This window comes from Tiliqua scincoides, chromosome 5 (genome assembly GCF_035046505.1).
Source record: "Tiliqua scincoides isolate rTilSci1 chromosome 5, rTilSci1.hap2, whole genome shotgun sequence".
Taxonomy (NCBI): domain Eukaryota; kingdom Metazoa; phylum Chordata; class Lepidosauria; order Squamata; family Scincidae; genus Tiliqua; species Tiliqua scincoides.
The window spans coordinates 85175356-85188837 of record NC_089825.1 but is presented as its reverse complement, the minus strand read 5'-3'; the positions used below and the strand labels follow the sequence as shown (position 1 = coordinate 85188837).

Genomic DNA, 13482 nt, shown 5'->3' with positions numbered 1-13482 from the left:
GGCGATCCTCAGATAACTGAATCCGCAGCTACAAGGACTGACCTGTAGTGCCTGTGTTCCTTTATCTAAACATGGATGAACTGCCTGAACTTTCTGTTGGGACTGTGAGAGTCACCCTTTTCCCCCATCTCTTTCAGCTGATCAAGGAGAAGTTGCTAGACCTCCTTGGCCAGGAGGAGGAGGAAGGAAGCCACGATGAAAATGTGGTAAGTGTCCCAGCTGTCTGGGCTTGAAAAAGATGTAGAAGGCACCATCACAAACTGACTTGGTACCTTATCTCCCTTGATTTCCTTTCCATGGATGGGGAAATACCAGTGCTCAAATTTCTACAGGGAGAAGCACTGCCATGACAAGAGCTTTTTTCCAAAATTCTTTTTGCTCTGAAAATTTGCAAAAGTTTACTGAAGACGTTCCAGACAAAAGATCCCAAAAACGTAGCTGTGAATAGTCCATTAGAACAAAAGTCACTGGGACAGTACAATACTACATTTTAAACTTTACAACTGCACTAAGAGTAGCCTGCTACTCAAGGCAGGCTACTCTTAGTGCAGTTGTGGGCTCTTTTTCACTGGAGGTTTTCAGGTGGAGGCTGGTTGGCCATCTGCCACGGATGCTGTAGTTGCCTACCCAGAGTTGGTCTAGATGACCTCCAAAGTCCCTTCCAACTTCAGTACAATATTCTACTATTTTATGTTGGTCAGGAAAATGGAAGTGCAAAAGCTTTAAGGACTATTTGGCTCTTTTGAGCTAAAAAAAAATAGTTACATCCATCATGATTTGTCAAAGGCAAAATAGATGTTAGCATCAGAAGTATGAAGATAGATTAGTCCTTGGTAAAACAATGTGTCAAGGGATTAAGAGATTTCTGATTGCAAGTTAGAACTCTGGCTTTGTCAAGTATGGATTGTAATAAGTTTTGTTAGTAATGATTTAGTCATGACTTCCTTAGTCCTGACCTGCTACATGTCTATATGTTTTGTACTCATCAAGGTTAATATTATAATCTTTCTCCCCAATTCAAAAGAATTTGCGCTGATAACAGTACATTAAATAGCAAAATGTTATACCCCACTCTGTTTCCAAAGGTTCAGGTTAGGCAACTACAGGCGTGCCCCAGTATCTGTGGGCGTTCTGTTCTGAAACCCCTGCGGTTAACTGAAACAATGGATACCAGGAAATGCTTACCTCCCCCCCACCGGAGGTGAGGGGAGCTCACCTCTGGAGGAACCTCTGAGCCCAGCAGAGGCCACGCATGTCCGTCCATGGCCTCTGCCAGGCTCAGAGTGAGCCTGAAAGTGAAAAAAGTCACTTCTGGTTTTTTTGTAAAACCGGAAGTGACTTTTTCATTCTAAGGCTCAGTTTGAGGCTAGCAGAGGCCATCCAGAAGGGGCGCATAGGGGGCTCCAGAACTGATCCATAGAAAAGTGAATCTGCAGATATGGGATCTGTGGATATGAGAGCCCCCCCGTATATTGTGAGCAGGTATACTGTGGTTTCATCCAGCCAAAGCTAAATGCTTTAATGTCCCATTGATTTCCATGGAGAGTGAGGCATGCGATTATGTTCTTCCCCTAAAATCAATGAGACTTAAAATGCGCCACTTGGACTAAACTATATTCTGTAGTTTTATAGACATTTTCCTGAATTGAAAATGTAACAGATTAAAATGGTTAGAATTATGGAGTGAGCGTAAGCATGTCTGCTCAGAAGTGAGTTCCGCTAAATACAGTAGGGCTTACTCCAGCCATTTTCAACCACTGTGCCGTGGCACATAGGTGTGCCACGAATGGTCCCCAGATGTGCCACGGAAATTTGGGAAAGGGTCATTTATTAGTAGGGCCACTGGGGGATGTGTGCCTTGTCAATAGTCCAAAAACCGGTGATGTGCCTTGACTATTTTAGTGCCCTGCCAGTGTTCCATGAGATGAAAAAGGTTGAAAATCACTGGCTTTACTCCCTTGTAAGTGTGGTTAGCACTGCACCCTTTGAAAAACAAAAAAGAATTATTTGCAAAATTTGTAATATTGTAATCACAACAAATGCACCTTTCAACAGTGGCTGAGATTCCAAAGTGTGATTATTTAAGATGCAAATTTCAAGAGTGTGTGTATATGCTTAAAAAGAGATTATGGTCCAGCCAGAATTAAGCTCTTCAATTTATCCTCTTGAAATCAGAGGAATGCTTAACTCATCTGCTGGGCTCAACAAGACTTAAGTATTTTTAATTGTTGCTAGATATTCCTAATGTTGCTGAAATACACTGAAATTGACTTTTGTTCCACACCCATAAACACAGACCCAACTAGATCCTCCTCTTGCTTTTGCATGCCAAATTTCTTCTCTGAAATGCAGTTCTGAACCCCCAAATTTGAACAGCACATGTGGCAGCTGTTCAGTAGAAGCTGGGCATGTGTATATCTCCAAATACTTCTCTTTTGAATCTCTTTCCAGTTTAAGATGCCTAACAGTGTGATGAATTATATCTTCCTCCACCCCCAACCCTCAGGCAGACCTCGTTATCCACGGATTCGGTACCCATGGGTATCATAATGCACAGGTTCCTTGCTCACAGGGAGAGCACGCATGGGCCTTCTGAACACAACCAGAGCTGTGCATGTGGAGGGCATTCTTAGACCCACAGAGGCCACACTCACGGCCTCTGCAGGCCTCGGAATGCCCATTTCAGGCAAAATAACTGACATCTAGTTTCTCAGGGAAACCAGAAGTGACGTTTATATGCCTTTAAAAGGCATTTGAGGGCTGGGGAAGCCAGGGTTTCCCCAAGAAGCTGGTTTCCCCGAGAAACTGGAAGTTGTGTTGTTTTGTCCAAAACGGGCATTCTGAGGCCTGCAGGGCTGCAGGCAGACGTGGGTGTGACCAGAGTGCAGCTCCAGTGGCATTGGAAGGTTTTAAGGGGCCCAACTCTGCAGACAGATTTTGCCTTTCACACGGGTTCCTGAACCTTCGCTGATACCAAGGGCTGACCTGTACTTAGCATTTACATAGTGCTCTTCAAGTGGTTGACATGTAACACATTTTCTCTCAGCAATCTTCTAAGGTAGGCCAATACTGTTATCCCCATTCTGCAGATGGAAGGCTGAGGCCTCAAGAAGGGTGGTTGCCTAAGGCAGCAACGAGATGGAAGCGGGGACTCCCCTGTTGCCGCTCTTGGCCACCGCTCCCCCAGCGTCTTTATCTCTCTCCTTCCACAGAGCACGTGTGACCCCTTACCAAACCACTCTGATTCCATCAGCCACACTGTGACGGTTCCCCTGCAGACGACGCTCGGCACGTTGGAGGAGATTGCGTGCTGACAAGACTCCCTCGGCGCCGGATGGATGGCCGGATGGCAGAAACTCTATCTACAGGAGCCAGGGAATCCTGCTCAGGTTCGCAGCGCAGGGTGGGGGAACGACTGAGGAATTTGCTATGCATCCAACTCTTCTCTTTTTCTCTCTTTGCCAAAATCCAACGAGAGATGCCTTGGACTCAGCAGCATCAACCAGTCCCTCTAGGGATGGGGGGAGGAGGAGGGCGTAGGAAGGGGCAGGGTTGTCTCTTCCAGCAGACAACGCGGCTCTGTTTCTGAACTGTACAAACCTGCCAACCAAGGAACCACCATTTCATAGACTGCTGACTGTATAAAAGAAGCCTGCATGCCAGTCCTTTTGATGGCAATATCTCCCTCTTTTTATTTTCTTTACAAGCTGTCTCTCTGTCTAACAGCTGTTTCTTTATCCCCACAATGGAGGAGGAGGTGGCGGCAATGGCACAGGTACCTCCTGAGTTCACCTTTACTGACAACCACCACCGGCCGAGTTTAGAATAAAGAAACAAGCGAGGTTCGGCTCCAAGGAGCGCCATTCCTGTTTGCCTAAATCTGTGGCAGAGTCTCGGAACGTGGCTGGGGTTTTCATGCGGGCCCAGCCGCCGGCAGCCGAGGCGAGCAGGTCCAAAGCCTAGCAACCGAGCTTGCCTCCCCTACCACCACAAACCGCCACCGCCACCCCTCACACACAGGCACCCACAAACACACCAGCCCCGTTGGCACTCATTAGCCACCGCTACTGTCTTGTTCCGATTGGTGTGTAATACGGCGTGTGTCTCAGGATGGGGGTAGGAGAGGCTGGGTTCAATTGCCATTCTGACCTACCCTGCTTCCTCATCCTTAACAGTGCTATTAAAGGTGGTCTTGTGGAAGGGGTCCATTGGTGTCGTTTCTGCTCATTTCCACCTTCCAAGACAAGTTGAAATTTCCTTACTACTAGTCAAAGTGTGCGTGGTGGACCGGGGAGCTCTTTTGCATGGCTGTTATTGAGCATCTCTTAAAAATTACATTTTCCCTTCCCATTTTCTAAAAAAACAAGCTAGAATAGCCCTGAACTTGGGTGTTGTGACATCATCGCATCAACTACCATTGATGTTCCATTGAACCATTAGGTAGTTGATGTGATAATGTCACTATACCCAAGTTCAGAGCTCTTCAAGTTTTGTTTTGTTTAGACAGTGGGTAAGTTGGTGAAACTACCATTAGGTAATGACATACTATTGGCAACATGTTATTGTACAACATGAATGCATGTGATTTCAATTTACTAAAGGTTGGTGATGTCCTCATATGCCACAATATTCCTTCTATGCAATATCTCATTTGTTCTGTGGCTCCATCTGATCTTGTTTTGTGCCTTGTAGGTGGCCATTCGAATCTGATGTCCTTGAAGAAAAGGGGATAAAATAAAGTATGTGGGGTGGGTCTTCTAGTGGGTAAATAGCAACCATGAAATTGCAACTCAGACTGCAGATTTTTGGAATAGGTAGCAAGAGGAAAAAAAAACCACAACCCAACTTTGTGGTCAAAAGCACTCATTTCAGTAAGAAAATCAGAAGCCACAAACATTCAGGAAAGTCCTCATTTTCTTTCTCATGTCAGTTTTTGAAAAGGGAAAAAATGAAGACTGCTTACCTCCCATGTTAAGCTGAAAAAGCCTACTGTGTTAATGCATAATTGTGTAATTGTGCTCAAGGTGTACTGGCACATCATAAATGCAGTGCCTCTCTTCCAACGAATAGCAGAGAGTGGTTTCAGGGATAAGAGGATATTTGATCTATTTCCAACGCGACCTCTGCACTGAGTTGCTTTTAAGGATGCACAGAAGTTGGAGGATTGCTTTACGTTTCAAGAATAAGAAGAGAAGGTGGGTCGATTACTTAAAGGTTGATTTCTTTGTGAGAAGGAGGCATAAACCTTATAAATTGCCTAGGCAAATCCTAAGAGGGGGGAGAAGAAAGACGGAGCCTTGAAAAATAGGTACATATGAATGTGGTTGGTGCAATACAATGCAGCCATCCATCTGTGAAAAGCCCTCTTTTATGTGGAGGATTTAACAAGGTAGTCTCTGAATGCAAAGGATGAGAAAAGAAACCCTTGGTGAATGAAACCAGTCAGCATTTTGTAAGTTTCTTCGGCAAAGGATGAATGACGTCTCGGTCTCAAGCAGCATGTCTCAGCAAACCATGAGTGAGAGCTGCACACTGGCCTTTGAGGCATGTCTGGCCATTCTAGAATACTAAACTGAAAGGTGCCACAGCTCCATCGTGCCCTCTAATCAGAAATGCTGCCCCAGCTCGACTCTGAACAGGCCAGGTTATTCTGACACTGACGAGCTAAAAAGCATAAGGAGACAGGCTGCAAGTGCTCAGTTGGGAGGGAAAGCCATTCTGTACATGCTCAGAGGCTCTATGACATATAAATGTGTCAGATTCATTTGGTGAGATGTGAGGGGTATGGTTCGAAATGGGAGGAAATGGTCATTTATCACTAGTTCCTCATATTTGTAGGCAACCATGCGTCAGAGAAGAGACTGAACTGATCTCTGACCATGTACAGGGCTTTCTTTCAGGCTAGATGGTACGTTTCTCATTTGGATCTGTGTTTTATTACTTGACTTATTAAATGCCATGCTTTGTCCTTTCCTATCCTATCAGCATTTTGAAAATACAACCCACTCGCCCATTTTTTTAAAGCTTCTATCTAGCTTTCAGACGGAAAGCTCTTCAACCTCTCCAGGTTGAGAGCAAAGTCCAAAGTCCAGCTGAAATGTCTGCGTGACTTCCTCTTTGCCGACGATGCAGCTGTCACTACCCACTCTGCCAAAGATCTCCAGCAGCTCATGGATCGTTTTAGCAAAGCCTGCCAAGATTTTGGACTGACAATCAGCCTGAAGAAAACACAGGTCATGGTTCAGGATGTGGATTCACCTCCCTGCATTACAATCTCTGAGCATGAACTGGAGGTTGTCCATGACTTTGTGTACCTTGGCTCAACGATCTCCGACACTCTCTCTCTCGATACCGAGCTAAACAAGCGCATCGGTAAAGCAGCTACCACGTTTTCCAGACTCACAAAGAGAGTCTGGTCCAACAAGAAGCTGACGGAACATACCAAGATCCAGGTCTACAGAACTTGCGTCCTGAGTACACTTCTGTACTGCAGCGAGTCATGGACTCTTCGCTCACAACAGGAGAGGAAACTGAGCGCTTTCCACATGCGCTGCCTCCGACACATCCTCGGCATCACCTGGCAGGACAAAGTTCCAAACAACACAGTCCTGGAACGTGCTGGAATCCCTAGCATGTATTCACTGCTGAAACAGAGACGCCTGCGTTGGCTTGGTCATGTCGTGAGAATGGATGATAGCCGGATCCCAAAGAATCTCCTCTATGGAGAACTCGTGCAAGGAAAGCGCCCTACAGGTAGACCACAGCTGCGATACAAGGACATCTGCAAGAGGGATCTGAAGGCCTTAGGGATGGACCTCAACAAGTGGGAAACCCTGGCCTCTGAGCGGCCCGCTTGGAGGCAGGCTGAGCAGCATGGCCTTTCCCAGTTTGAAGAGACACTTTGCCAACAGTCTGAGGCAAAGAGGCAAAGGCCCATAGCCAGGGAGACAGACCAGCGACAGACTGCACTTGCTCCCGTTGTGGAAGGGATTGTCACTCCCGGATTGGCCTTTTCAGCCACACTAGACGCTGTGTCAGAACCACCTTTCAGAGCGCGATACCATAGTCTTTCAAGACTGAAGGTTGCCAATACAATAATCTAGCTTATGGTGACAATCTAAACCTTATGCCATTACTTTGTGCCTGACTAGAACTCACTTGTATTCATTACTGATATTACTTTGCCACTTAACAAACAAGCAGCTGTAAGGATTTGTTGTCCAGCCCTAAACAGCAAAACACTGCCAGTTGAGCTTTGCCCAAGGTATTTTTCACAGAACCACCCCTTTTTTGTCATCTTAAATTCCTTTGAATGCCTCTTTCTTTGCAATTCATATCCTCACAGAGACATAAAGCAAGACTGATTGTTGGCAACTTTCAGTCTCGAAAGACTATGGTCTCGCGCTCTGAAAGGTGGTTCTGGAACAGCGTCTAGTGTGGCTGAAAAGGCCAATTCGGGAGTGACAATCCCTTCCACACTGGGAGCAAGTGCAGTCTGTCCCTGGTCTGTCTCCCTGGCTATGGGCCTTCCTTCTTTGCCTCTTTGCCTCAGTCCGTTGGCCATGTCTTTCTTCAAACTGGGAAAGGCCATGCTGCACAGCCTGCCTCCATGCGGGCCGCTCAGAGGCCAGGGTTTCCCACTTGTTGAGGTCCACTCCTAAGGCCTTCAGATCCCTCTTGCAGATGTCCTTGTATCGCAGCTGTGGTCTACCTGTAGGGTGCTTTCCTTGCACGAGTTCTTCATAGGGGAGATCCTTTGGGATCCGGCCATCATCCATTCTCACAACATGACTGAGCCAACACAGGCGTCTCTGTTTCAGCAATAAATAAATAAAGCAAGAGTGATGGAGTATACTGAGCCGTGTGCTTGTGCACCATCCAGCCAGTGGGCAGTGCACTCAGGTAATGAGTAATACACTCAGGTAATGCATTCGCGTAATGATCCCCATTTTATAAATGGGAGACTGAGGCAGAGAGTACGTGGCCAGCTGTGCACCTTCATAGCTTTGTAGAAATGGGAATGTGGGTCAGATCTTTAGGCCGATCTTCTATCCAGTACTATGTATATTCCTTGAGATAGTATGGCAACAGCACAGAATTGGTCCTAGTCCCATAATTCAGCACCTCAAGGCTCATATCTATACTATAGGCTTGAGCTGGTTCAACACTCATAGTCTGATGGCAGGGGATTGCAGCGCTGTGATGACAGAAGTCGGGACCTTCTCATGGTATTCCTCAAACCCTCACAAAACTGCAGTTCTCAGTATCGGTCCAGTCTATCAATACACGAATTTTTTATACACGAATTTGATTCAACACAAATGGCCCCTGCAAATGAGAAGGCATGTACTGATTCCTGGAGTAGGGGAAAATGCACCCTTTTAAAATCAGTTTAAAAAACTGAACAGTCCTTTAACAATAGCCTCCTTAATGAGAGAGAGAGAGAGAGGGCAGCTGGCTGACAATCCATCAATCCTTCTCTCTCCAGCAGCCCCTCCCTTCCTCCTGAGCAGCTTTGCATTGGTGAAGGGAGGGGCTGACTGAAGCCATTGGAGAAGGACTGATGGATTGTCTTCTTAATGACTCTTATCTTAGAGTCAAAAGATCAGCAAGTCTGTTGTTAAATCACTAGAGCAAAGAAACTTTGTTTTTTAAATTGATTTGCTAGAGTGCATTTTTTTTTGCCATCCATGTGAGTGCTTGAAAGGGAACCCACCCGAATAATTAGTCTCAGCCTGTATACTTTTGCTGGGTGGGAGCCACAGGAGCTAAACTTGCATGAAGCCAGTAGGGTTGTGTAGCAGAGATGCATTTGGTCATTCACTCCTCACTGAAGCACTCAGCCCCACCCATGTCAATGATCTCTGCCACATCCTATTTAAATACGTGCGTGCAATCCAAAATTTTCCAGGGGCGCTACCATCAGACTTAAGAACATAAGAAGAGCCCTGCTGGATCAGGTGAAGGACCCATCTAATCCTATATCTCCCAGATGCCTCAAGACAACAGGATAACTGCATCCTGTTGCTATTCCCATGCATCTGGCAGACTTCATAACACTATGGGCCAAACTACACTTTAAAGCAGGGGTGTCCAAACATTTTGGCAGGAGGGCCACATCATCTCTCTGACACCTTGCCAGGGGCCAGGGGAAAAAAGAATTAATTTACATTTAAAATTTGAATAAATTTACATAAATGAATTTATTAGGGGTGGAACTTAATGACATGAATTAAGTTGAATGAATGACAGTCTTGTAGTAGCTCAAGGCCTATAAAAGGCCTTGCACAAAGCAAGGCCAACCTTTCCTTTGCTGCCACTGCTGCATCACAGACTTGAAACAGCAAGTAGTGGAGGGAGCCCTTATCCCACAGCTCAGGTGAAATGTCGAACAGTTGTCCTCACGCTGAAAGCAGATGCGTTAGGCCAGCATGGGCTCCAGCAAGTCTCCGGAGGGCCAAAGGCTCATTGGAAACTGGGGGCTCCCTGTGGGCCTGATTGGGAGCCCCCGAGGGCCGCATGTGGCCCCCGGGCCGGGGTTTGGGCACCCCTGCTTTAAGGCAATAACATTGGGTGCGGAACCAGCTGACCCACATAGCAGACCTGCATACCATTACAAAGATATGTAGTGGTTTCCTACCCCCACAGCAACAAAGATGGGTGAAGCAGACCATCACCATTTTAATTGAATACACCTGTGGTTAAGTAATAATCATGCATAGTGGTGAGCTTGTTAAAATGTATACCTATGTACAGGTGTGCGCCACTTAACGATGGGGATATGTTCTCTGATCCCCTTGTTATATGATTAGGTCATTAAGCAAACATTCAGCCCAATATATTGCCTTTGTTCAGTAAACAGACAAACAAACAAATAAAACTATGCAGTCAGACAGCCAGCAGCAGGGTGGGGGCTATCCAGTGTTTTGCATCCAGTGCCACATGTATGACTATATGCCTCTGGGGCATAAGTCATGGGTGTGTCCTCGGTGCAAGGAGCTCCAGGGACTCAGGGAACGCGTCTGCTCCCTTGAAGCCTTGGTGGCCAACCTGGAGAAGCAGAGGTAGGCAAAGAATGACTGTGGGGAGACTTCCGGGGACGATCAGGCTTGTCCCAACTTCAGGCGTGCAGCTCCTCAGCTGCCCAGGTGGGAAGTCTCGGGGCTGAAGGACAGGGGCAGGGCCAGCTAGGCAGGCAGAGATCAGGGGTCTCAATGCGTGGATGAGACGGTGGTGTAGGGATGAGGGGGTTTAGATTCGTTAGGCACTGGGGAACGTTTTGGGACAAGCGGGGCCTGTACAAGAGGGACAGGCTTCACTTGAACCAGAATGGAACCAGACTGCTGGCGCATAACATTATAAAGGTGGCAGAGCAGCATTTAAACTGATCCCTGGGGGAAGGCCGACGGGAGCCGAGGGGCATCCAGTTCGGGACTCCTCATCCCTATGGGACAAGGATGGAGAGGTTAGAGAACAACAAGGTAAAGGCAGAATAGGAGAAGAAATTGGGAATGATGGGAATTATTCAAAATTCCCAAAATTAAAGCATGCTGGGATATGATAGACGGTTTGGCACAGTGAGAGGATGTGGGGACAAAGGAGCGAATAAGCAGTCCACCCTGGGGCATTCCATGTACAAATGCTTTTATGCAAATGCCCGAAGTCTCCGAGCAAAGATGGGAGAACTGGAATGTCTGGTGACTAGGGAAAACATTGACATAGTAGGCATAATGGAAACCTGGTGGGATGCGGAAAATCAGTGGGATATCGCAATTCCAGGCTATAAACTCTACAGGAGGGACAGGGAGGGGAGTATTGGAGGTGGGGTGGCCGTTTACATTAAGGAAGGGATAGAATTCAGCAAAGTAGAAATTGAAAGCACGTCCGACTCCACCATAGAATCTCTGTGGGTTAAATTACCAGGCCTCAGGAGCGATGTAATACTATTGTCCTCCAGACCAGAAACCGGAAGGGGACCTTGAAATGAGGAAACAGATCAGGGAGGTGACAAGGAGGGACAGGGTTGGAATCATGGGGGACTTCAATTATCCTCATATTGACTGGGTCAATTTGTGTTCTGGTTACGAAAAGGAGACCGGATTCCTTGACATGCTAAATGTCTGTGCCTTAGAGCAGCTAGTCATGGAGCCCACCAGAGGACAGGTGACTCTGGATTTAATATTGTGGACCTGGCTCAGGACCTGGCTAGAGATGTCAGTGTTACGGAGCCGTTGGGGAACAGTGATCATGCTGTGATCCGTTTCGACATGCATGTCGGGGGAAGAATACCGGGCAAATCTCTCACAAAAACCCTTGACTTGCGATGAGTGGACTTCCCTCAAATGAGGAGGCTGGTTAGAAGGCAGTTGAAAGGGAAGGTAAAAAGAGTCCAATCTCTCCAGAGTGCATGGAGGCTGCTTAAAACAACATTAATAGATGCCCAGCAGAGGTGTATACCACAAAGAAAGAAGGGCTCCACTAAGTCCAGGAGGGTGCCCGCATGGCTAACCAGCCAAGTTAGAGAGGCCGTAAAGGGCAAGGAAGCTTCCTTCCATAAATGGAAGTCTTGCCCTAATGAAGAGAATAAAAAGGAACATAAACTGTGGCAAAAGAAATGTAAGAAGGTGATACGGGAGGCCAAGAGAGACTATGAGGAACACATGACCAGCAACATTAAGGGGAATAATAAAAGCTTCTTCAAATATGTTAGAAGCAGGAAATCCGCCAGAAGCTGTTGGCCCTCTGGATGGTGAGGAAGGGAAATGGGAGACAAAAGGAGACTTAGAGATGGCAGAGAAATTAAATGAGTTCTTTGCATCTGTCTTCACAGCAGAAGACCTTGGGCAGATACCGCTGCCCGAATGGCCCCTCCTGACCAAGGAATTAAGTCAGATAGAGGTTAAAAGAGAAGATGTTTCAGACCTCATTGATAAATTAAAGATCAATAAGTCACTGGGCCCGGATGGCATCCATCCAAGAATTATTAAGGAATTGAAGAATGAAGTTGCTGATCTCTTGACTAAAATATGCAACTTGTCCCTCAAAACGGCCACGGTGCCAGAGGATTGCAGGATAGCAAATGTCATACTAATTGTTAAAAAGGGAAAGAGGGGGGACCTGGGAAACTGTAGGCCGGTCAGCCTAACATCTATACCGGGTAACATGGTTGAATGCCTCATCAAAGATAGAATCTCAAAACACATAGACGAACAGGCCTTGCTGAGGGAGAATCAGCATGGCTTCTGTAAGGGTAAGTCTTGCCTCACAAACCTTTTAGAATTATTTGTAAAGGTCAACAGGTATGTGGATGTGGGCAAACCCATGGACATTATATATCTGGACTTTCAGAAGGTGTTCGACACGGTCCCTCACCAAAGGCTACTGAAAAAACTTCACAGTCAGGGAATTAGAGGGCAGGTCCTCTCCTGGATTGAGAACTGGTTGAAGACCAGGAAAGAGAGAGTGGGTGTCAATGAGCAATTTTCACAATTGAGAAAGGTGAAAAGTGGTGTGCCCCAAGGATCTGTTCTGGGACCGGTGCTTTTCAATCTCGTCATAAATGACCTGGAGACAGGGGTGAGCAGTGAGGTGACAAAGTTTGCAGACAACACATTTCCCCAAAATTATATGATTTCCCCGAAATGATGCCCCAGACCTGTTACGTAATCTAAGCATCCAGAAACATCATCCCTACCTATTGATAAGCCTTGGTACTGCTCATTATGAAATACTGATAAGGCTTAGTATGAATCATTATAAAGACACTAATTCACGTCAAAATGGTAAGTTCAATTCCGAAGTAGGAGCATCTTTAGCTAATATGTTTCCTTTTTTCCAGCTTATATGAATGAAAAGGTGTCACACAGGTTATGTGAATTTTATTTTAGAAATGTTTGTAACAATATAAGATAAAGCCATCTTAGGATCAGTCATTAGTCTTAACACCACTCTTGTTCTTTATTTTCTCTGACACATGCTTGGCCCTGATGTGCCAATGGAACCTTTCCTTCTGGAGGAGAAAGCGATGGGGCAGTCTAACCTAGCTCAGTACCATCATAGTGGCAAAGGGTTAAAGGCCCCCTATTCCCCCCACACTACAATCTCTATCTGACTATCCTCCCTCCATCTGCTATTGAGTAAAGAAAACTGGGACGGTTAACGTGGCATAGCATGACTTTTTCACTTGGGACAGTGTCAGACTTGCCTCTTAAACCACTTCCAACTGTCTCTCCTGCTGTTTGTGAGCATGTCTGAAAGACAGGTGCCGTTTTAAGTGCTCCTGCGTGCATTTCTTGTAACAGGCTGCTGGCTTTGCAGGCCAATGGATTTACTATGGCACGTCAACCTTCCTGCAATTTTTGCATCACCTATGTACAAGAAGTGTTCTACATTATTATTTATGGAGTGCCATCAATGTATGTGGAGCTTCACAGAAAAGCAACAAAAAGGCAGATCCTTGCTCTGCGGAGCTTGCATTTGAAG

The 13482-nt window shown here is 46.2% G+C and overlaps 1 protein-coding gene across 1 annotated transcript in view; it reads left to right on the top strand.

The window, feature by feature from the left end:
* LOC136651116 (acid-sensing ion channel 2) overlaps positions 1 to 3314 on the top strand; it is a 471153-nt gene extending 467839 nt beyond the window's left edge. The window contains exons 9-10 of the mRNA XM_066627259.1: positions 138 to 206; positions 3213 to 3314. Coding sequence (XP_066483356.1) covers positions 138 to 206; positions 3213 to 3314 — 171 coding nt within the window. The remainder of the gene's footprint in view (positions 1 to 137; positions 207 to 3212) is intronic.
* Positions 3315 to 13482: the final 10168 nt, after the last annotated feature.